General features: G+C 41.1%; 2 protein-coding genes across 2 annotated transcripts in view; one reads left to right on the top strand and one right to left on the bottom strand.

The window, feature by feature from the left end:
- Positions 1–10: 10 nt before the first annotated feature.
- Positions 11–15,363, top strand: LOC141439904 (3'-5' RNA helicase YTHDC2-like). The gene is given in 15 exon segments (XM_074104356.1): positions 11–369; positions 1,633–1,859; positions 2,164–2,265; positions 2,488–2,634; positions 2,782–2,929; positions 3,226–3,373; positions 3,991–4,166; positions 5,313–5,446; positions 6,655–6,796; positions 7,327–9,177; positions 9,508–9,660; positions 9,663–9,768; positions 9,972–10,065; positions 10,941–11,065; positions 12,808–15,363. Coding segments are annotated over 15 exon segments (4,005 nt in total). The 5' UTR covers positions 11–155; the 3' UTR covers positions 13,046–15,363.
- A 2,153-nt stretch (positions 15,364–17,516) lies between these two features.
- Positions 17,517–25,890, bottom strand: part of Xpd (general transcription and DNA repair factor IIH helicase subunit Xpd) — a gene marked incomplete in the record, with an annotated part of 20,744 nt that continues 12,370 nt past the window's right edge. The window contains 6 exon segments of the mRNA XM_074104364.1: positions 17,517–18,014; positions 18,518–18,656; positions 20,593–20,663; positions 21,138–21,314; positions 22,299–22,390; positions 23,785–23,872. Coding sequence (XP_073960465.1) covers positions 17,874–18,014; positions 18,518–18,656; positions 20,593–20,663; positions 21,138–21,314; positions 22,299–22,390; positions 23,785–23,872 — 708 coding nt within the window.

The following is a 25,890-nucleotide window of genomic DNA, read 5'->3' as shown; positions in this document are numbered from 1 at the left end:
TCAGTCAGTCTACGTCTACTCTATGAGTCTATGGTTCAGTTGACGCGAATGTAGACGAACTGGGAATTCGCTATTAGTGTAAACAATTTCATAAAATTTTGTAATAGCATTCTAATGCTACACATTAGACCATTACTCGCAATAATTAGTTAATAATGAGTAATAAAAAGGGTAAACGTAATTTAGGGAACAAGCACTTCCCTATAGCAGAGTCAGTGAGCATAGCTCTGAAAATCCAACTGGATAAGTTTTTGAGTGATGAAAATGACACGGAACTCAAGTTTCCGACGTTCCTGTCGGCTCAGGAGCGAGGATTTATCCACGAGACTGTCGCGAAGCTGGGCTTGAAGTCCAAATCGCGCGGGAAAGGTAAGTTTTTACTCATTAAATATAGGTTACATTTTGCTTTTAATTAGGACAATGTTTACAAAACGGTTATATCATTCTTACTTGATGTTTTATTTAATTAGTAGTTATTGTTTGTTTTGTTTATGAGGCCCTTAGTTTTATATCACACTAGTTGTGATTCACATTATGATAGTTCTATAGCTTTGTTTCTTTTCATAAATATTCTTCTTAACTTACTAAATTTCACAAGATTTCTGTCGAATATTTTTTATTCTGTGGCCATGGGGCAAAGATTAAATCTCTATTAACACAGATTCTCATTGATATGAATAGGGGAAATACCATGGCTGAAATAAATGTATTGTGAGAATTCAGAGATACAGTGTTGCCAGCTTAAGACATCTGCTTAGCTTAGGTTTTGCATTTAGCCTATACTCCGTTTATTTTAAGGTTTGAATTAACAATCAAATTGTAACACACATTTCTCGGTATTTCAAACACAAATGGACTAAAAATACCTACATGCACATTTATTAGCGGTAATTATTATGTTTTTATTATAGAAATTAACATAATTTTAAATAAGTAGTTTTTTGTTTCATTTAAAAACGTGTACAAATTTTACCATTAAATTTCAAATGTTAATATAAATGGAGTATAGATTGATTTAAATTGTGCCTTGTATGCACTTTACCAATATTACATTCCTATGTTTGAGTCCTATCCATTAGGCCCTTTGGCCCTTATCTATACCTATAAGTCATTGATATGGCAATAGCTACAATTCTGAATTCTTATCCAATATATAGTGGAGATTGATTGTTTAATAAATAAGTTATTAATATCACTGTCACCAAAACCGTGAGACCAAAAGAACCAAAAACAACAAATTTTCTAATTAAAAGGAAAGTGTGTGATTTTGGTGACAATGAAGCAATTATGTTGTAGATAAGATTTTTTTCAAGAATCTTACAGTCTTATCATAAAGACACATCTTTCTTTAAAAAAAAAAAATTTTTTTTTTAAATATGGTTCAATATTATTCATGACTCTAAACCCGGTTGAGATTTTGTGATATTGTCCTATTATATATTCTTTCAGATATTCAGCTATCTGCATACCAAATAGCAGCCAAATCTATTTTGTAGTTTTTGCATGAAAGAGTAACAAACATCCATACATACATCTATACAAACTTTCACAGTTACAATATTGGTAGGATAATTCTATTAATCTCTATTCTCTGTTTATTTAAATGTACAAAATAATACATACTAATTCCAGGAGTTAACCGCTATCTAACAATATACAAACGGGTGGGCTCAACGATCATTCAGAACGATGCGAAGCTCATCCTGGATTCCAACATGCGGTGCAGTATCACTGAGCTGTTCAACGCATTCCCGATCACTAGCAAAGAGAAGGACGACCTCAGCTGCTGCCCGGAGAAGGAAAGGAGCCCTCAGTTAGCCCACAAGACTGTTGGGCAGCTGAATAATGGAGTTGCGCAAGTAAGTTGGGCTGTCACCGTGCCCAACTTTGTTTATGTTATTACTGGGTTTTCCTAGGATTTTATGATTTTTAGGATTTTCCCATTACTGGGCCTCAAATGTTCATCCAGCAGTTATATAATGGGGATGGTCCTGGATTCAAAATTTTTAAAATACTGAGTTTTTAACCTTCTTGTACTGCCCTCTTAACACAGTGGTATCTTAAAAAACACACTTCTGAGTTATTTATACCATCCGATGCAGAATATGTTAATAAAAATGTACCATTAACAAAAAGCTTGTAACATTTTTTCTTGTTTTTCAGGTGCCAAACACAACATATAATCCAGAATTAGTTAAGTTCAGAGAAAAGTTGCCTGTTTATGAACAGAGACAGGAACTGCTCAATGCCATCACACACAATCAGGTTGGTACTGCTGCCTCCCCTGGTTCAGGTTATGGCGGATGCATGCAAACGCAGTTTCTACCGTTGCCTACCCTCACTGCACGTCAATAAGCCTCGCAAACAACCTCGGGCCAGGGCACACTATTTTTCGAATGAATGATTTCTTTGTTTGACATAAGATGTGTAGAGGCTGTCTTGTCGATCAACGATTCAATAATCTTTTATGATTGTTCGTGTTGGTAGGTGGTGATAGTAGCGGGCGCCACGGGCTGCGGCAAGACGACGCAGCTGCCGCAGCTGGTGCTGGAGGCGTGGCAGGCGCGCGCGCAGCCGGCGCGCATCTACTGCACGCAGCCAAGACGCCTCTCCGCCGTCTCCGTCGCCGAGCGGGTGACCCCCTTGCCCTTCTTTGCTGCTACATCAAACTAACATTTTTCTGAGTCAACTTTATGTAGCAACGTTTTTTGTTATAGCCAAAACTGTCTATGAACAGATATCCCTATTGTTTTGTTGGCACTGAATGAACATGTGTGTTAGGTGGCGTACGAGCGCATGGAGAAGATCGGGCAGTCCATCGGGTACCAGATACGGCTGGAGTCGCGCGTCAGCCCGCGCACCGTGCTCACATACTGCACCAACGGACTGCTGCTGCGGACGCTCATGTGTACGGACACACAGCTCGCCGGTGAGTGCCGTACTAGTGCATGGAACAGATCGGGCAGGCCATCGGGCACCAGATACGGCTGGAGTCGCGCGTCAGATATGCGTGTTTTAGTTAATTGATATGAACCTGCGCGAAGTAATACCTGATTCAATAAATTATTTGAAATTTATACACATAGTTTGCGTCCCGGAGAAGGACATTTCCTCGCGATAGCGATAAACGAATTCTACGGGAACGGAGTAGCGGGTAACAGGCCAGTTAAGCATAACTGTAAGAGAAATTAACTCATGCTTTAATTACATTGTATGCGTGTGCAGGCGTGACGCACGTATTCGTGGACGAAGTGCATGAGCGAGACAAATTCAGCGACTTCCTGCTGATCGCTCTGCGGGACGCGTTGCCGCGATGCAAGGACCTCAAGCTCATACTCATGTCTGCCACCGCGGACACGCAGATATTCTCCAGGTAATATTAAACAAATCATCATTATCAAATCAGCCGTAAGACGTCCGACGTTGGGCATAGGCCTCGCATATAGGCGCTGCGTAGGACGTCCATCAACGAGATGAACGGATGACCTGGTTAAAGCCGCGGGTTCACGGTGGATGTAGGCCGCTTCCAACCGAAGCAACTGGGGGTACACGGGGGGACGCCCCAGCAGTGGACGTCCTACGTACGGCTGATATGATGATGGATCTATCAACTTTTTAGTCTAGTTTGTTACGATGGTAATGTCTCCTGAGTTACTTATGAAAAGTATGATTTTACGAAGTAGAAATTCACTAAAAGTTTGGGGTTGTGACAGTTTTAAGGCAAATCCTTCACGGCTTCTCTTAAGCAGGCTAATAGTACACATTACAAAAAAATTCTAACATGCATGACTGATGTCTTCTGAGATACAGTCGAGTTCATAAACTTGTGAACAAAAATTTGATCAAAAATATCTGAACACGCTCCTACGCCTATAACAATAGAGTCGTGTTCAGATATTTCTGATCGAATTTTTGCTCACAAGTTTATAAACTTGACTGTACGGGACAGAATAATCAAGAGTAAAAAGTTGAGTGTCCTGATCGTTGCAGATACTTCAACAACTGCCCGGTGATCACGATCCCGGGCCGCCTGCACGAAGTACAGCGGTACTACTTAGAGGACATTCTCAAGATCACGCAGTACAGGAACAACAAGATGGCGGCCGCCGAGCGAGACCTGAGACACAAGCTGCACACGGGGGACAGCTACTGGTCGCGTCTCGAGGGTAACACTGACACTAGCTAACTTGCACACTGTGGCTGTCCATAGCCACCGAGCCCGGTTGCGGAGCGGAAGGAACTTTCAAGTATTACGTAACGCAATTTTTGGGGGTCTTGGGAAACGTTACGATGCGTTACAGGAGCAGGAGGGGTTCAGACAACGCGTTAAGTCACAGTTTTTTTGTAACAAGTAAATTCGCATCATCAGTTGTTGTTTTGGCCTACATGCTCTCATGTTGAGCAAAAAAAATGCATACTTAATTCGGAAAACGGCTAAAGAAAAGCTAAAAAAATAAATAGAAATGCCATTTCGGTGTTACGTAACGTTTAGGAAGGGAGAAGGGGGTACAGAAAAATGTTACGGCGCGTTACATGGGGGGCAGGGGGGTCAAAAATGTTTAAAAATTGCGTTGTATATTACTTGAACGCGCCCGGAGCTAGAAAGTTATGTGGAGCGGAGTGGCCAGGGCGCGTAGTTAGGCAGCGGAGCAGACCGAGAGAGTAATGCGGAGCGGTGTTGCGGACTGTGTTTCCATTCACGCAGTTTTTTCGCTTCCCGCTCCTCTTTCTCACTCCGCGTCCTCACTCCTCTTCCCGGATCAATTCCTGGTCTGTCTACTACAAATAAAAGGATTAGTGGTTATATTATGCCCTTATTTTTTATTTATTTGGCTGGATGGCAAACGAGCAAGTGGGTCTCCTGATGGTAAAAGATTACCAACGCCCATAAACATTTGCAACACCAGGGGTATTGCAGATGCGTTGCTAACCTAGAGGCCTAAGATGGGATACCTCACGTGCCAGTAATTTCACCGGCTGTCTTACTCTCCACGCCGAAACACAACAGTGCAAGCACTGCTGCTTCACGGCAGGATGGTGGTAGCAATCCGGGCGGACCTTGCACAAGGTCCTACCACCTGCAATGAATTTATATGAATTTACAAAAGATTTGAATTAATAAACTGATGTTAATAATTGATAAATGCAAAAATAAATACCAGTTTTTAATTATAACTATAAGTTTTCTTATTATCCGGTATCCATTCGGATAGTATGCAATTATCCGGTATTCCGCTGAATAGAAAAATTGTGTCCGGATAGGCCGGATACCAAATACGTTGCATCTCTAATTATGATATGTTGCGGGGCAGGTCAACAACAAGAGGAAGGCAGCAGCAGCAGCAGCAGCAGCAAGGACAGTAAAGAGGAGGAGCCGGCCCTGGACGCCGCGCTGCAAGCTGACATGGACGAGTTCTTAGACGACTGCTTTAAGGAGGGCAGCTTGGTGAGATAGCTACTAACATAAATATCATGGGCCAAAGGACACCTATCGACCTAGTTCCAATGAAGGCTATCGTTTTTTGTCTCACTAGATGGCGCACTGTTGCGTGAGGTTTTTAAGCATGGCTTTCAAAGTCTGTAATTACGGGCGTGAAAACAAAGTTTAGATTAAAATCATATTTAATACACCTTAAAACCGTACCATAAAAATATCGAGCATGCCACAGTGTTGCATAGTTCCCGTTTTGTTCGGAAAAAAGGGAGGACAAAGGTTTCTGAAAGACAACTGCCTCAAAACACAGACATTCATTGCCCCGGAACGCATATTTGCAATAATTAATTTCAGGTATTGCAAAATATTCACAAAATTATTCTAATTATAAATAAACCCGCGTAGCTCACCCAAAAACTATGAGATTTGACATTTCGGAGACCTCACGCTACACTAGCGCCTCTAGTGGCGAATTCATACGCGATAGCCCTCATTGACCACAAATCGAAAGATGAAGCAGGCCTCGAGTTGTCGTTCTTTGTGGCGTTCTAAGGGGGAGGCTTTTGTTCAGCAGTAAACTAAGCAAAGTTTGTACACTCAGCAACAAAGATGTGAATACAGCCAAAGTGCAAAAAATATGTATACACGACCTTAATGTTCAGGCAATAAAGTCCTGTGTACATATTTTTGGCACTTTGGCTACAATAAAAATCTCGTGTCACTCGTGTCACCGATTTTTATGATTTTTTTTTGTGTATTTTCGGTAGGTCTGAGAATAGGACGTAAACAATTTTATACTTCTACGCGGACGGAGTCGCGGGAAACAGCTAGTATACAATAAAATGGATGAAATATTAATTTGAAACACCTTCCGGCCGAAGTCGGAGCGCGGGAACATTATGCTGGTGCTTGGCCAGCACTTGGAGTCAGCCTGAAGGCATTGTTAGCCCTGTTAGACGCGAGCGGTTGGATATTTTAATAAGCTCCCAATTCGCCGGATTCTTGTTTCTTAGGATTTTTGTTGCACCGAATTCTATTTTCGTTGGAATTCTTCAGTTCAACAAAAGTATGAAAATCCGACGAAACAAGAATCCGATGAAATCAGAATTCGACGAAAGGAGAGTCCGGTGAAGCAAAAGTTCGTCGAAACAAGAATCCGGCGAAACAAAAAACTAATCAGTATTTGTTTAAGAATGTAGCCTGACGTTGTTTTTGTGCAGGACTCGTTCTGCCAGATCCTGTACATGTACCTGTCGGAAGGCGTGCCGGTGAGCTGCGCGCGCAGCGGGACCGGCCGCACCGGCCTCATGGCGGCCGCCGCGCACGGCCTCACTGACACCGCGCAGCAGATGCTGCAGATCGGTAACGCTACTAACGCGCCGTAACATTTTTCTGTAATTCCTAAACGTTACGTAACACCTAAATGACCATTTTTATTCGATTTTTTTAGATTTTCTTTAGCCGTTTTCGAATTAAGTTGGCATTTTTTGGCACAGTCACACTGGCAACTCAGCATGAAAGCATTTATAGGCCAAGAACAACAACTGATGATGCGAGTTTCCCCCTTTTGAGGACATTATAATTAGTATTTGTTGCAAAAAAAATTATGACGTAACGCGTTGTTTGAAACCTCCCTCCCGCCCCTGTAACGCATCGTAACGTTTTACAAGACCCCCTTCTCCCCAAATTGCGTTACGTAATACTACAACGCTCCCTAACGCTACTGCTACTATCCTACTTTCTACTTCATACTTATATTATAAATAAATGCGAAAAATATGTGAATTTAGGTATTGCAGTTGATTTTATCCAGCTGTACATTATATATCTACTGGAACCCTAATAATATTATAAGTCCCTGACGCTTATTTGATCGCAGTATTTCCCGTCAGGTGCGGACCCGCTAGTATGCGACGCGAGCGGTAAGACCGCGCGGGACTACGCCTTGGCAGGTGGGCACGCCGCCACAGCCGCCCTGCTAGCCTCCCTCGCGCCTCCACAGGACACCCACAACGCGGCCAAAGACGAGGCCGCGGACCGCTTCCTCCTCGACGTGTACCACCACACCGTCTCCGAAGACTTCATCGACCACGACCTCATGCTAGCTCTCATCAAGCACATTCACATAAACCTGCCCAAAGGGAGCATACTGATCTTTCTTCCCGGCTACGACGATATTGTGACGCTGAGGGACTTAGTGCAGAATTGTACGGAAATGAACGCGTTAAAATACCAAATATTCACGCTCCACAGCAACATGCAGACGCTGGATCAGAAGAAAGTGTTCAATCCCCTCCCGAATGCGAGAAAAATCATAATTTCCACGAACATAGCGGAGACTTCTATAACGATAGACGATGTGGTTTATGTGGTGGATTCGTGCAAAGTCAAGGAGAAATACTATGAGTCCAGCGGTGGTGTGTGCTCGTTACAGTGCGTGTGGACCTCACGAGCCGGTTGCCAGCAGCGCGCCGGTCGTGCCGGAAGGACCAAGCCGGGCCATTGCTTCCACTTGTGCTCCAAGCGGAGATTCCAAACGTTACCCCTCAACTCCATCCCTGAGATCCTCAGAGTGCCGCTCCAAGAGCTATGCCTCCATACGAAGCTGCTGGCGCCTGGAAACACACCGATAGCCGACTTCCTTTCAAAGGCATTGGAACCTCCATCGTTCTTGGCCGTGAGGAACGCCGTCACGCTTCTGAAGACCATCGGAGCGCTGACCCCCATGGAAGACTTGACGGAGATCGGTCAGCATCTCCTGGACTTGACAGTGGAACCGAAACTTGGGAAGATGCTGCTCTACGCTTGCGTTATGAAGTGCCTGGATCCCATATTGACGATAGTGTGCAGTTTAGCGAACAAAGAACCCTTCCAGATATCGATGAATCCGGAGAATAGGAAGCGAGGAAGCGTGGCGAGGAAAGAATTCGCCGCAGACTGTTACTCCGACCATATGGCGCTTTTGAGGGCCTTCCAGGCGTGGCAGAGCGCCAGAGCGAATGGCTCAGAACGCGCGTTCTGCGCTAAGAACCTAATCTGTGGTGCTACCATGGAGATGATAGTAGGATACAGAGCGCAGCTGCTAGCTCAACTGAGAGCTCTATGCTTAGTGAAAGCCCGTGGCTCCGGAGACATCAAAGACGTGAATCTAAACTCGGAAAAATGGCACGTCGTCAAAGCTGTGTTAGTGAGCGGTCTATACCCTTCTATAGCCCGAGTGGACCGCGATTCCAGCACCCTGAGAACCTTCAAAGAGGTCAAAGTGGCGTTCCATCCGAGTTCAACTCTTCACCGGGGCGACGGCATCGCAGGCTCCCACAAGTCAGTGCAGAACTTGCCTACGGATTGGGTTGTGTTTGAAGAGATATCACGGGCGGGAAGATTCTGCTTCATAAGGTGTAATACTTTAGTGACGCCGTTGACTATAGCGCTGTTCGGGGGGCCTTTGAGGTTGCCGCCTGGTGCTTTGACGCAGCGAGCGAACCCCCCAGGGTTGTCAAGTGATTCGGACAGTGAAGCTGATGAGAACAATTCCTCTCCCGATACAGCGGTGCTCACACTGGATGAATGGATGGCGTTCACGGCGGACGCTTCGGATGCGATCAGCGTTTACTATTTGAGGCAGAAGCTGTGCGCGCTGGTTATTCGTCGTATGTCGAATCCGGCGAAGCCCATGACGCCGTTGGACGAGCAGATATTGAGCACCTGCGTGCACGTGCTGGCGGCTGAAGAAAAGAATGTCGGTAAGTGTTTGGCTATGAAGGTAATGATGGCGACTATTGTGATTACCAAATCTATGACGAAGATGAAGATTAGGACGACAAAGACAATAGTGTAGTTGACACTATAGCTGGAAAACTAGATATGTTTTAAAATTAATTCTAAAATTTGATTTTTAGTTGCTTTGAAATAAATAAGTATTCAATTCAGCTGGCTAATGATAATGATGATTCTGATGGTGATGACGATAGTGACACTGATAACAACGACGAAATGATGCTGATAAAGATGATGGTGACACTGATGACGACGACGATGAATGACGATAGTGACAGTAAGTTATTATATTCCAGGTCTCAACCAGCCTTCAGGCATCGGCCAGCGGCCGAAGCCTCTCACAGTGGACGCGCCCAACTGGCGCACCCGCGCCGAGGAGGAACAGTACCGGCACGACAAACACTACCCCCACCCGCACCACCAGGAGGCGCCCCCCCGCGCCCGCGGCTGGCCGCCCCACCCCCACCTGGCCCCGCCGCGCGGCCCGTCTCCCCGAACGGGAAGACCTTGCTAGCTAACATCGAGAAGTACTCCGAAGTTGGGGATAGTAATGCCAGGTGAGTCACTGACGAATCCCGAAACGTTCACGGCATCGTCCCCGAGGACCAACCAGCACTATCTAGGAACTGCAATTACATTCTAAGATTCTAGAAATTGATATGCTGGGTCCACTTCACACACTCATATATTATTCCACAGTCTGACGGCGTATACAGAGAAGGAACAGCTTATTTATTTATGTTTGTTTGTTTGTGGGCAGGTACTTTGTGGCGCGCGCGGACGAGGCGGGCGAGGCGGCGGGCGGGGCTCCGTTCGCGGCCGCCACGCTCACCAAACTGCACAAAATCAAACAGGTCGGTTTACCTTTAAGATCCCCTGATAGCACAAATTAGTTAGGAAATATGATTTTCTCAAAAATGTCCGTAAAAGTTGACCTTATTCTTTACATATCAAGTGCATAGTTTATGGTCAGCAAATATTAAAAAGATTGCAGGCGCGCTAGCTCGACAATAATAAATTAGCGCGCCTGCTGTCACAAGTTTTTTTTTTTAAAGTTAAAAATGGCCATGGAAATGTTTGGCACAAGTCGTATACAGCCAAGTTTAATGGCCGGTATCAGATATTTTGTTGGAACTCCGGACTTTTTTTATTGGGTCTGAAACACCTTGTGGTATTTTCGGTGGAAAAATATACATGCAGTTTATTTTTAATGAAAAAAAGGCGGGAAAGCATAAGAAAAATATTGGAATAAAATTAAATGTTATACTATATTTTGAGAAAAAGTTTATTCTTTTTCAGAATTATTCACCATTTTTGAGAAAGCTTTATATTAGTCTCGGCTGGAATAGCAATTGCTGGCTTCGTATTAGTTAAACGTTAATACTCATACTCAGCCAGCAATTGCCTACTTCCAGGCCACAACAATAATCTACTAATGTTATATAGGTGGGCCACATCGCTTGAAGGACAGATAACCGTTGGGGGAGAAAAGTCCTCGAGTGGCGATCACGAACCGAAAGAGGAAGCGTTGGCAGACCTCCGACTAGGACTGACATCGTGAGAGTTGCGGGCAACCGGATGCAAGTGGCGTGTTGTCATTCATTGTAGCGTTTTAAGGGGGAGGCCTTTGTTCAGCGGTGGACGTCTTCCGGCTGATGATGATGATGATGATGATGATGATGATGATGATGATGATGATGATGATTATATTAGTAATGTGTTGTGTCAGGAGGGTCACCGCGTGGTGATATTCGTGGCGCGCGAGGCGGCGGCGCGGTTCGTGGGCTGCGCCGCGCTCGCCGACCACGGCCTGGACTGGCTGTGCTCTGTGCCGCTGCCCTACCATTGCGTGAGGTCGGTACACCACCTTAAGGGCTCCATATACGGTACGATCCGTCGCTTCAGACCGATCGAAACGACGAATCGATAGTGTATGTCAAGATCGTTAACGATTTACTTCATCGATGACGATGTCGGAAATCGCAACAAAAACCCATGCAATCATGAATATCGTAACGATGAATCGACAGTGTATGGCTCTTTACGATCAACGATTATATTTTGTCTCGCTCTAACGCGGACCAGCGTTGCCAGAATGTTTGAAGAAAGAAAGTAAGAAAAACATTAAATAACATTTCATATGGTATAAACCAATCCAATTTATGAAAAGTGTAAACAAAGAAGCCATTTACCCGACCATAGACATTTAGTGATGTGAAAACCTAGAACCTAGTTCAAAATCATTAATCTGTTCAGTAAATCGGTTATTTTTTAATTGAATAGATCAAAGTATTTTTGTCTATTTTCTTATTTACAATACTTAATTAATTCCAAAGACTGTTTATTCAATTACAAAAGCAGTATGTAACTATTTTTTTATTTTAACTTAAATAAATAAAAGTAGCTTATTAAATCGAGCATTAATCGATTTTTAAAATGTAAAATTTCCCACCATCTCTACGCTAGTCTATGCTACTACAGATTATACACATGTTTCATTCAAGAAATAACGTCAGATTTTGACGAAGATTATCAAATGAAAATTAAATATTGAAATCAAGTGAATTTTGGTGAAAAAAGTGATTATACGTCTAGTTAAAAGACACGAATTACAGATGAATGTGTTATTGATGCGATCCACTGAGTGTTTATACAAGAATTTTGATAAAATCGGTTTGTTTACACTTTATATATATTGGATTGACATAAACCATACAATAATATTTTATAATTTGTGACAATAGGTATTTGTGGGCAATGGGTTTTTGATATAAAATTCAGATCTATTGTCAAGAAGACATTAATATCTAAGGCGTATTATAAAGTTAATGATTATATCATGGACAGGAATATTTGGAAATAATTCCGATCCGCATTAGCGATCCCTTCAAATAGCGAACCTACTGTGTTAAAAATAAAGTTGTGTTAAATACTTGTGATGTCATTTAATAATTTTGTAAATTTGTTTAAAAAAAAATATACCTCGTTGAGTTTCTTGCCGGATTCTTCTCAACAGGTGGTAGATTTTTTTTTACATTCATAAGTGCTCGTTATAGCCTAAATTAAATAAAGATATTTTGACTTTGACTTTGATGTGCGAGGATGTGTTGCGAGTAAATTGTTTTTTATGAACCAATAGAAACGCTTCATTTACCTATCCTCGCTAAGCACAGCTCTGGTGGAAACAGCTGAGCGGAGCGAGGCGCGGCAAATGAAGCTTTCCTATTGGTTCATGAAAAACACATTCCTCGCAACACATCCTCGTACATCTCTGGTTGAAACGCAGCCTTACAAAGCATAACGTTCAGGCAGTTTATAATTTTTTAACCCCCGACGCAAAAAGAGGGGTGTTATAAGTTTGACTGCTATGTGTCTGTCTGTGGCACCGTAACTCTTAAACGGGTGGATCGATTTGAATGCGGTTTTTTTTATTTCAAAGCAGGTTTTATCAAAATCGGTTCAGCCGTTTTTGAGATATTGAACTTTGAAGTGACAAAGTCCGGGGTTTTCCAACTTTTTGTTGGTTAGGTAATATAAAATTAAAATCAAGCCATCCAAATCTCAACCTTATACCAAAACATGTTTGCTGTAAACAGGCACGTGTCCAACTCGCTGGCGGGCAACTCTCGCGTGGTGGGGTCAGCGGACGGCGCGGAGCTGTGCGCGGGCGCGGCGCGCGCGCTGTGGGCCGCTCTGCGCGCGCGGCGCCGCCCCCCCACACACACCCCCACCCCCACCCCCACCCCCACGCTCACCCCCACAAGCCCCAGCACAAGCACAACCAGTAACACAACCATGTCTACGGTAGCTGACTTACACAGAAACGATGACTAATAATTATACTCGAGTCCAAAATTAGGCGAACTAGATTGACAACTGAAAATGTTACCAGACATAGAAAAAAAAATAGACAGGAATATGTCGATACAAATTTGTCGATATAACCTTGTGTAGACGCGGAATGAAAATATTTGTTACTTATGGACTTTATTTTCGTAGCTAGACAAAAAGGATAACAACAAAAATAATAACGTAACGAAAATTTCACAATAACGGAAATAGTTCTATTCCAATCAAGCCGATGGCAGTTAAGTCGAATGACATTGAAATGTCAATAAAACAAAATGGCGAATGGCATCCTTCCCGATGCTCAACATTTTTTCAAAATCTTTCAAATAAAAGATTTCTTATAATATTATTTCATATTGAATTTTATTTCTTACATCAATATTAAGTTTTTTATATCGATATAACAGCACTGGTGTAACTGTGGCAACATTTGTGTGTAATGAACTAATTCTGGACTCGAGTATAGAGAGTGACATTTCAACCTTGCGAACTTGCTCGCACGTTTGTCTGGCACTTTATGATATGGTTAGGTGAGAAATTTTAACTATTCGACGGCTATGTTGACTTATATGGGACCCCGTTTGATTAGTATTAGTTGGAATATGTTGATTAAGTTTCAACAAAGTAACTTTTGTATCACGTTTAAAATTTCGACTTGGAAAAGTATTTTAGGATGTTTTGTAAAATAATTCACTAGTTACTTGATGTAGCAAATTGAAATGTTCAACGGGGTAATCGACGCCGTTAATCAAAAATTCTGATAGCAACTCTAAGCAAATAATAATGTTATTTGATGTCAGCCATTATTATTGCTATAAAAAATGAATGGGAGAATCTTTGATTTGTCGTGTCGAAACCCTGTTTTTCCCATGAAATTCTTATAATTTTTTTTTTCGATTGGTTTTACTCTACATTTTTGTTGAATTTTAACTCTTACGTGAATGTACGTTATGTACAATCACCAGCATTAATATCTGCCACAGTTGAGCGTGCAAAAATATCTGACACGTCCTTCCGGCCCTAGAAATAGAGTCGTATCAGATATTTATGCACGCTTGTTGTGTCAGATATTGGTGCTGGTGACTTTAGGTAAGATGCTTTCACATTGCATGCTCTGACGGGTATGTCCGTCGGAAAAATGAAATGGTTAAAAAATTTAGTTATTTTCATAGATAAAAGACCTGTTTTACCACTAATTGATAAATTAAGTGACATATCTGTGATGCCGTCTGTTGTTTATTTTGTCCGAATAGACAGAAATACATTAATCTGTCATGATTTGTCAATTTGTAGTGAAACAGACCGTTAGAATATACTACCGTTAGATTAGATAGGCTTTGAAGTAACCGAGACGAGACAAAAAATATCTACAGCTGTTTGTGTGAGTGAAAAAAACATGACTGAACTTAGTGTCATTTCATTAGTACTGACTCATTAATTATTAAGTTCTTATAGGCTCATAGCGTGTAAGGAACATGATCTCATTTGTCTTGCCGCAACATCGCTTGTATCAACCTATCTCTCGTATTGCCAATCTTAATGGTAGTATTTTCTAAATGTACGTATGTACGGTTATTTTCGTGTGATTTTGAAGTTGATTATACTTAACATAGTTTATTCAGAGTGTTATTTTTATTGAAGTAATAAAATGATACGTTTCTTAAACTATGCTGTGGTCATTTGTGCTTTAAAAGGTATACGTGAATGGTTGAGAACAATTTGTAGAAAAGATAAGAAATACATAAATTGTTTGTAAAACTGTACAGAAAGAGCATCATTTTCTACTTTTGACGTAAACAAACGTCTTATTTACATATGAAATCTGCTGTGATTTTACTACCGACAACCTTCACAATAGTACATTAATTCTAACCTTTTCGGCGGCTGATCTGAATGCAGCTTTAATTATTTATATTTCTTGTGCAATGTAAATTGGCGCGCTGTGAGTGTGCGCGACATCGGACACTTTCGTACAATTCCAAATTCGAACTCATAGTTCCTCGCGGAGCTTTGTACTGCACAGCGGGGCTCCTATTTCTTGAAACTTTGCTTTTTGGTAAACTGAAAAGCGGAATTATGCGCAAGTATTCGAGCTGATCGCTTTATCTTTTTACGATGATATGAACGGTCAAAAGGTTAAAAAAATCATTTATATGATGGCCGATTGCACTAGTCCTACTGTTGGCTTTATGAACGGCGCACGAATGAAATATAGTGTTAAGTTTTAATGAAACTGTATTTATTGTCTCAGGCAGTTTTGTAAGCGTTGAGTTAATTTATAATAAAACATTATTTGAAGACGGTTTAATTTTTCATTCTACCTAAGTTTTTGATAACGCTTTTTAGGGACTCAAATTGCTAGTGAAGTTTTTTTTTTTTTATTATAAAACGAGGAGGCAAACGAGCAGACGGGTCACCTGATCGAGAGCGATCACCGTCGCCCATGGACACCCGCAACACGAGGGGAATCACAGGTGCGTTGCCGACCCTTTAAGGAATTGGTAGGCTCGTTTTTTAAAGATCCCTAAGTTGTAACGAAGTTTTACCCACTTCCAGCAGGCGGGCTGATACAGTTATAAGCATTAATATCTGCCACAGCGGAGCGTGCAAAAATATCTGACACGTCCTTCCGGCCCTAGAAAGAGTATCAGATATTTATGCACGCTTGTTATGTCAGCCGTTTTTGTCAAACTTAAAACCTAAAACTGCTAAAAGTGGCTCTAAAGCGGTAACGTTTCGTGTGCTCTGCCTACCCCATTTGGTAATACAGGCGTGATGTTTGCGTGTGTGTGTGTGTGTGTGTGTGTTATGTCAGATATTGGTGCTCGTGACTGTACAATGTGGTATGGTATTGAAGAAAGAAAGAAAGGTTTATTTTGGCCACCACCTAAAACTATGTTACTTGGTGACACGGCACGGATTGGTACATATTTATAGACACAGCACGGATTCCGGGATGATGATGATTTATAGATTACAACACATAATATAACTACAAAAAGAAACATTGGCCACGTCTTCCGACGACAAAAAAAATAAAAGCTCCATACACGTAATGCCGACATAACGATTTGGCCGAAAGGTTAATACAAAAAGTCTAGTCTGAATAGGTAGGCAGGTAGCATAGGCACGGACAGTTATTTTTAGGGAGGTGTATCGCATATTGCATCTGTATTTAAGAGTTCCATCCATATAATTATAGGTTTTATTCTGTGGCTTAGACATGTTCTCTATTTTCTATTAGTTAAGAGCGTTTATACCTGCTGAGCTGGCAACGTTGCATTTTTGTTAGTTTTTCTCGATTATTCCATTAAAATTGAATGAAAATTAAAAATGTTTTCTGATAGAACACATCTTAATATATAAGTTAATGTGTCTACTCCAATAATTATTCGTGATAGACTTTTATATTCCTTAAAACGAATACCGGTTCTTAAAGCAAATAAAAGTCTATAACGAATAATTATTGGAGTAGACACATTAACTTATATATTAAGAAGTGTTCTATCAGACAACATTATGAATTTTCATTCAATTTTTATGGAATAATCGAGAAAAATTAACAAAAATGCAACGTTGCCAGCTCAGCAGGTATAAACGCTCTTAATCCTTTTCCAGGCCCCGCTAGTTTAGGTAATACAAAATGAATCAAAGGGTTTATTAATGTTTCGGCGAAAAACGTTTGGCAACCTGTTTCATTTCCCAACTGTTTAATGTTTCTAAAACTGTAAATATTTCAGGGTTTTTATAAAACTAACCTAACCTAAAGGGTTCTACACGATGGCCCTGAAATGTTTACAGTTTTAGTTTGCCGAAATGAAACAGGTTGCCAAACGTTAGTTGCATGCAAAATGAACGGATACCGAATCAAAGTTTTATGTTGTTTACCTATGAGGGATTAATTTAAAAACAATTATAATCTTTAATGACTTCAATTGATTTTGTACCATATTGTAAATGTAGCAAGGTCGAATATTTGTGTACATTTATGTGGTCACTATATGAAGGGTCCACGGAAAGAACGTGTCTAGTCACCTAAGCAACTTTTTGAGTTACTTATAGCGGTTTGAAAGTTAGTCATCACGAACTATTACTATGGTTACCATTTGTTTAAAAGATAAAAAAATAGATTTTATATTGTTTTTTTGATTATTTAATTTAGTGGTAAGTCATAGTACTTTGTGAGCTCTACATTTTGAGATTAAAATCTCAATTAAAAAAAAAAAGGTGACTAGGCATGTTCTTTCCGTGGACCCTTCATATGCACTATGCCTGGAAAAAGGTTAAGCTAGGGGGTACGGTCAGTATCAAAAGTAGCTGGTTACTTTTTTACTCTTTCACATTAACACATGCATGGCCCAGTACTCCATCTGTCCAGCTACTTTTGATGCTGACTGTACAAGCGCCACTAGCACCCCCGTTGGCGCCCAAGGCAGGGAGAAAATCATACACTATATCAAAATAATTAAATTTAATTATTCCTAGAAATTATTTAATCTTAAATTACAGTCTGACACTGGACTGCGCGATCAAAAGTTTATCTTACTCATTTATGTACATACAGTAGCTACTATGAACATCGGAGCTGTCTCTTGTGCTCTAGCACGATTCCTAACCAATCGTCGCCGTCGCGTGTCATGTATGCGCTTGACATTCCGTTCCTGACACGGTTCTATTACGGCCATGGGGTTGAGACAGATTTATGGCGTCTGTAGAAACCGGATCTTACAGGGCGCCAAGTTGACTTTTCTCGATGCTGTCCTGCTGATGCGACAGCTCTGATGCCCACAGCGTCTGTACCCAAAGCTTGAGTTCAGTTCTTGAGTATGACGCGCTTCTCGATATTGTCCTGCTGTTCCTGGGACTGAAGCTGCTGCAGCGTCAGCAAGGAGACGCCGAGCTGGTCCTCGCGCGTGAACGGCTGCGCCATCTGACGCAGCCAGCGCTTGCAGATCTGTACAACACAATAACCGCATTATGGACTTTTCGTAGATTACGATACGACACATTAAGGGCCTATTCTTTCGACTCTACCCGCGTAGAATTTACTTATCGCTCTCCCGCGGGAGCTATGCAATTTTCCGGGATAAAAACTATCCTATGTCCTTCCCCGGAACTCAAACTTCAAAGTTTGAGACGCGAAGAAGTAACAAGCAAACAGACTTACAAACTTTCGCATTTCGGTCAGTCAACTTTTTCTTGTTATAGTTTGCTATAGTTAAGGTCTCCTGTGTCACTCTTTGAACCGTATGTTTATCCTCCTAAGTCCCCGTGTACGTGTACTTCACAGAGTACAAATCAATCTATCTATCTATCCTCTATTTTTTACCACTTTGGATGCACCAAAATATCTGATGGCGACTGTACACTCAAAATTTCGCATTTACAATATTAGTGGAATACGGAATCCTGGTTGTCAGGTCCGCAGTCCGCAGTCCACAGTCCACACGTATGTACCTGCACGGCCTCCTCGGTGCTGAGGTTGCAGAGCGAGTCCTTGAGGTGTTCCTGTATCCAGCGCGGCAGCTTGCTGCGCTTGTCGGCGCGGCTGAACCGCTTGTCCGCGAACACCATTATGCCGTAGTCCGTCTTACCGCTGCACAGGGAATACTTGATTATACAACGAGACCATAAGACGAAGCATTTTACCCGAGTTCATGACACGCGAGCCGGTACGGCGAGGGTGGATAGACACGTCGAGGGGAAAATGGATTTGATGCTGGAGTTTTATACTCTGCTTTTCACTTCGATTGCGAGGAAATAATATAGCAACACACAACACAAAAATCACGCCTGTATTCCCAAATGGGGTAGGATGAGCACACTAAACGTTACCTCTTCGGAGCCACTTTTAGCAATTTTTTTTTTATTTTCTAATTTTTTAAAATAAAATAGCAACTGTGGAAATAATTGTTCACTTACTATGTACCTTTTATTTTTCATGCATTAATATATAAGTAATTATAATTTTAAAATGTTATTGTTTTTTTTATTGATTTAGTTGATTGTTATTTTTACATAAATTAAAATTATAAAAAAAGGGAGAAAGATTTTACTTTATGCACTAGAGCATAAAAAGTAATTTTATGTCACCTAGATCTAGATAGATACGAACTTCACGAGCATGAGAAGTGAAAAATATTATGAGCAGTTTAAAACTAGTTGTTAAGAATTATAGTTTTAAAAAAATAAGTAGATGACTTGTTGTATATAACAGTCGTGTCCGTATAGTAATAGTCACTACTACACATGCAACAGGCCATCTTAAGCTATACAATCTTCCGGGATAGGTAAACGTCGAGATAATTCAGATACTTATTACACTTTAAAATCAAAACCTGTTATGGGTGACACCAGCTATAACGACATATGGGATGTAACGACCAAAAAAAAGTCCCAACACGATCTTGACCAAAAAAATAGTGGTTATGTAATTAAATGAAATATTTCATTTGCTAATTTTATGACTTAAATTCGAATTTATATCATAAAATTAGTAATAAATGATCGCGATAGTTTAAAACATTGTATATAATGATGGCGCGGTGGACAACCCTGCATGTTTAGTGGTGAGCTGCCTGAATATTGTTTAGTTAGAATAAATACATTTCATTGTCATCTTTGTAAAACTCATGACCATACAATATTTTTTTTTTTTTTTGATATTTGGTTTTTATGTTTTTGTTTTTACTAACTGTTAAATCCGCTTTTATCATTTTATAAATTTGCTTATTGTATATGGACTACTTATGTCGGAAATAAACATTTATCGTCTTAAACTTTCGTGATTTTCACTCATAGTCAAAATACCACGCACAGGACTTATCACGCTAACACAAACGAGTAATATTTACCTCGACGTTCTGGCAACATTACAGTGGCCGTGGTCATTATTATTATTTATTATTATATTTGCTATTTATCATTATAACGACTAACCTTGTTTAACGACCTAATATTATCCCTTCGATATCGTTACAAATATCATAAAATAACTCTAACCTACAACATGGATGCTATCGATACATATATCTAAATGGTCCAAAACATAGTATGAGTAAAAATAGTAGATTGTACAACAAGAGCATAAAACGAGCCATTTTTCCCAAGACGTTTATATAGCCACCCGAGCCGGTACGGCGAGGGTGGATAGACACGTCGAGGGAAAAATAGGTTTAATGCTCGAGTTCTACACTCTACTTTTCACTTAGATTGCGAGGAAATGAAATAGCAGCAGTGGAAACAATAGTTCACCTTCAATGTACCTTTTATTTTTCGTGCATTATTATATTTTAGTGTTATTGATTTATTTTGATTGGTTTTTAGTTTTATATGAATTAATTAACCAATAATAATTAATAATAATTTAAAAAATTTTGAAACATTTTTGTTTTTGGCTGTTGACACCTGATTACCTTGGTCTTAGACGAAGATTTTACTTTATGCACTAGAGCATAAAGTCTTTTTATGTCGCCTAGATCCAGCATAAACACGAACTTTACGAGCATGAGAAGTGAAAAATATATAGTTACCGCAGCACTCGGCCCACGCACTGGGCGGCGTGTCGCATCGCGTCGAACGTTAAGAAGTCGTTCTCACGGATCTGAAATTACAAATACATAATTTTAAACAATTATATTTCCGCTACTCTCCGGTGGGGATGGTAGCGGGGAGTCACCCGGAGATTCTTCGCACCCCTTGCTCCTCCGTAACCTGGCCCGCTGCCACGGCCAGGGATAAAGGAGCTGCCGGGGACTAGGGGCCGCGGCTTATTTGTACCTATCATTTTTTATTTTGGGGGTGGTTTGCCATAATATAGGCCGAGATGGAATAAAATTTATAAAATCCTACATTACATTAACGGATTTTTAAATAAAAAGACATGTCTGACAGATGACAGAATAAACTTTTAAACTTTTTCATTTTCATGTCAAGTTGGGCAACCTTATTTTTTATATAGGAGGGGGCAAATGAGCATGCGAGTCACGAGATGGGAAGCAATAACCGCCACCCATGGACACCTGGCAACACGAGCTGTCACAGGTGCGTTGCCGGGCCGTGGTTAGTTTCCATTTACCTGGAACTGGTCCCTTAGATAGTCCAGCCTGGCCTTGAGGATGCGGCTCTGTGTGAACACGTAGGGTATCCCGAACATGAGCACGGCGCGCCCCAGGTGGTGGTCGAAGTCCACGCCCTCGGACACCTTCCCGCGCGCCACCGACAGCAGCACCGCGCCGCGACCGCTCTCGCACGCCTGGACCATACCACCTCGATGAATACGCTCTTCGTGTCAGTGACCCGCAATGACCAGCCTCGCGAGTCATGACCACTTGACCAGCTGCGAATCATGACCACTTGACCAGCCTTGCGAATCATGACCACTTGACCAGCTGCGAATCATGACCACTTGACCAGCCTTGCGAATCATGACCACTTGACCAACCTCGCAAGTCATGACCACTTGACCAGCTGCGAATCATGACCACTTGACCAGCCTTGCGAATCATGACCACTTGACCAGCCTTGCGAATCATGACCACTTGACCAGCCTTGCGAATCATGACCACTTGACCAGCCTTGCGAATCATGACCACTTGACCAGCCTCGCAATTCATGACCACTTGACCAGCCTCGCAAGTCATGACCACTTGACCAGCTCCGAATCATGACCACTTGACCCAGCCTCGTCAGACTTGAAGCAGCTTCGCAAGTCATGAGTCATACACCAGCAGCCTCGCGAGTCATGACCAGCCTCGTGAGTCATACATAAAATAAAAATAAAATTGTTGTGGTGTCTACGGATTTCAGTAGAGTAATTAACAGACATGATGTATTCATATCGCTCGCACCGCCGCCGCCCCGGCCGAGTCGCTTGTCGCTGGTGTCCAGTTCACAGCTGGACCAGCAGCTTACAGAAGCAAAAGCAGATGTCTAAAAACCTCAAAATAGGGATGTTAAAAACCATTAAAAATAATTCGAAGACACGACTGGAGTGAAAAAACGCTTTATTTTAGCCCTGAAAACCAGATTAATTTTCGATTAACTGCAAAATTAGATAGTTGGTTGATTGTGCGAACAAGTGACGTCATAAGTTGCTATTTCCATTCAACCTCTATGGGAGAATTGTGTTTTGACATCATTCAACATCCCTATTGGCGTATTTTTTATATTCATAAACAGCCCCCACTTTTGACTTGAGATCAAACATCAGACGAAATAGAAAACGTTGAAACGCTACCTTTATGTAGTTGATGAGCGCGAAACTTGTTTCCGCCGAGTCCTGGGTTTCTATGAACAGCAGTTTATGCCGCTGTAGATTCGCCACCACTCCTATACAAACAAATAGTAGATTGATAACCAAGGGTGGAAAGTGACCCATTTCACCCGAGATTTCGTTCGAGCGCCAATAGTTCGAGGGAAATGGGTAATTTCACCCGAGTTAGACACTGTACTTTTCATTTAGACTGTGAGGAAAGTAAAATACTACAAAAAATGAGAATAATTAATAAATTTAATTTACTTATATCCAACCTCCAACGATACCTTTTCGACCTGGCCACTTTGCCAAGGCCGACTATAAAAAAAATCGAGTTGGTCACGACCAAGGAGCTTATATACAAAACTGGAGGTTGAACGCCGAACGAAGAAGTTTGACCTTTATTACTTATTTATATATTCCATCTCCGTCTTTCACATTTCACGAATGACTTCCATCTCTTTCTTAACCTAATTAAAGAAAGAGCTGGAATATGTTAGTGACGTAGTAAATATCAAATTTCTTGTTTCAAACGGATGTTCGGCGTTCAAACTTCACTGTTGTAATATAAGCTCCTTGGTCATGACGTCGACGTGCATCTAGATGGCCATGCCGAAACGTGAAAAAAAGTGTCATTGACGTAACTCAATTCTCTTCGCTTCCGTGGCAAATCGAAAAATTAAAAAAAAAATTACTTTCCACCCTAGAGATGAAAAAATATTTATATTAGCAGCATTTTTAAGCTACAAAATCTATGATGTTTTAAAAATTGAAAAAGCTATACTGCTCACTCAATATTGAATTTTTGCTAAGACTTCCAACGTGTTTTTTGTTACGTACACTCGAACCAACTGAACGTGACCCACTGTGGAACTTTTCGGAGAAAAAGTCATAGTGACCTGGCATTGCTTGACAAGGGAATTTATAATGACGCTTAGTTTGAGAACGTTCTATGGTGGGTCAGGAATCAAATTAGAGATGAAACGGATAGTGGTTCGGCCGGATACCGGATATTCGGCCTAGTTTTACGTACAATTAAATTAAGCTAATTCGAACATGCGCATGACACTCCGTTCAGGTTGCAACTTGTAGAGTATAATTAATTAAGTTAGGGGCCGTTTCACCACCCATTGATTAATTTTAACTGACGGATAAATATGATGTCGCTTCTGTTTGTTTTGTTTGAATAGACGCGAGACGGTATCACATTTATCCGTCAGTCAAAATTAATCAATGGGTGGTGAAACAGCCCTTTAGAATAGATTTAGAACTGATGTCAATATATACCAATACCATCCGGCCGGGTAGTACGCAACTATCCGGTATTCGGCCGAATAGTAAAATAGTGGCCGGATAGGCCGGATACCGGATACTGGCCGGATATCAGTTGCATCTCAAAATCAAATGGTTCGACCGTACGTAGACCGCAGGCCAACGTCGACCACTTTGGGTATGGGTTTCCACTAACCTTGGTCGTACCACGCTCCGACGACGCTCTCAAGGTACAAATACGACGTGAAGAAACACACTACGCCGTCCGGCACGCACGCCGCGATCTAATCAACAAGGTACAGTTAGTTATAAATTTGTTGCTAATTATCCAGGTAGCCAGGCAGGTCTTCCTTCCTTTAAATGTTTGGGAACTATTTTGGCGTCTTCAATGATTATTTTTGATTACTTTTGATTAACAATTAGTTTATTTTAAAAATATGAAAAAAATACAATGTATCTCAGAGCAAGGTATGTCGACGAATAACGACCGTTGAATTTCCCCTCTCGCCGCTTCCTTCCTCCCCCTGTCATCCAAGTTTGCGCGACTAGTCGCTAGGTGGAGTTTAGCGTTAACAATATTATTCTTTTTATTTATTTACCTATGCAGAGCATAGTATTTTGAATGGAGTCTAATGTACATGCTTTGGCTTAAAATAGTAGATTGTACACAAGAGCATAAAACGAGTCATTTTATCCGAGACGTTCATATAGCTACCCGAGCCGAGCCGGTACGGCGAGGGTGGATTGACACGTCGAGGGGAAAATGGGTTTAATGCTCAAGTTTTACTCTGCTTTTCACTTTGATTGACAGGAAATGAAATAGCAACAGTGAAAACAATTGTTCACTTACTAGGTACCTTTTATTTTTCATGTATTGCTATATAATATATATTGGTCTAGTGGTTAGAGAACCTGACTACGAAGCTTGAGGTCCCGGGTTCGATTCCAGTGTCAGGGTAGATATTTGTATGGAAATTAAATACGAATGTTTGTTCTCGGGTCTTGGGTGTTTAATATGTATGTATATATAAATCTATATAATTATATTTATCTGTTGCTTAGTGTAACGCCGTATAAACTACAAGCAAGCTAAGCATGCGACAAACACCGAGCGCCTCACTCGGCTTTACGACGTCGCACCTATCACACATATCTACCTTTTATGTAGTTTTTTTTTTTTCATATTATATACTGTAAGTTTGAGTCAAGTTTAATCATCTCCTGATCTTCAACACGCACCCTTGCATCGAGATTGACGCCTCACATTTGGTCCTTCGAACCGGATTTATACCACCGACCACCGAAGGAGGTCTTAGCGATCAAGCAGTTTACAACAGCGAGATCAAAGGACAGCGCATTAGCGGATTTGCAAGTATTGTACTCAGATCAGGCCCAACTGTGCAACAACGAAATTTCATAAACCACGCAGACTACAAGCAGCGATTTGCAATGTTCATACTCAGATCAGGCCTAGTTTAACTGCGTGGCACAAACGGTCGTCGAGAGTTAATTAACGAAGGGTGATTCGTAAGCAGAAAGTGCCTATTTGCTTTTGAAGTACCCCAAGGCCCACCTACGGAAACAAACCATTTTTAACTTATCAAGAAATTTACAACAAGAAGAATTAATTAGTTCATCATCAAGCAGTTCTTCTTTTCTTATTATTATTTATAAGTGACCTTTAAAAGCTTACATATTTACAGCCTTATTCATAAAAAATCCTTAATTGAGGTTTGATCGGTCTGTTACTTAGCAGACTGATTAAGCTTGTTAGACGGTTGTCAAGAAGTATGATTCATAAACGCTTGCTAGCAGTCTGCTAGTTGTTGAGCCGCTGATAGACTGATTAGACTCGTTATGTTGGCACCTTGACAAATCAAAGACAAAAAATGGCTAATCGATAATTAAAAAAAAAAAAAGTTGACAGCAGTGACAGCAAATTAGCAGGAAAAAAAATAAAAAAGCGAGAAGTTTGTTTTCCCGCCATTTCCGATCCGCATGTTATGTTGTGCAAAAAGCCATAATTGTGTTAATCATCCTATTTTTTTTTCATACTTATTGTTAATTTATTGCTGCAATTTAGAGGATTTTTAAATACAAATTCCTGAAAATATTTTTCCTGTTTTTTTTTAATCTTTGCGTAACTTCACCCTTCACTAAAATATCTTCGGTATGGTTTTGCTCTGTCAAAGTCAGCTGTTCAAACTTGTGGCGGCCTTTTGTGACTTAGCAGGGAGATAAAGGAGGGTCTACGGTCCGCTAACTTTAGCAGAGCCTTGATTGACTGATTAGCGCTAACAGA

This window comes from Choristoneura fumiferana, chromosome 21, assembly GCF_025370935.1.
Source record: "Choristoneura fumiferana chromosome 21, NRCan_CFum_1, whole genome shotgun sequence".
In the NCBI taxonomy this organism is placed as follows: domain Eukaryota; kingdom Metazoa; phylum Arthropoda; class Insecta; order Lepidoptera; family Tortricidae; genus Choristoneura; species Choristoneura fumiferana.
This window is presented reverse-complemented; position numbering and strand designations above follow the sequence as displayed.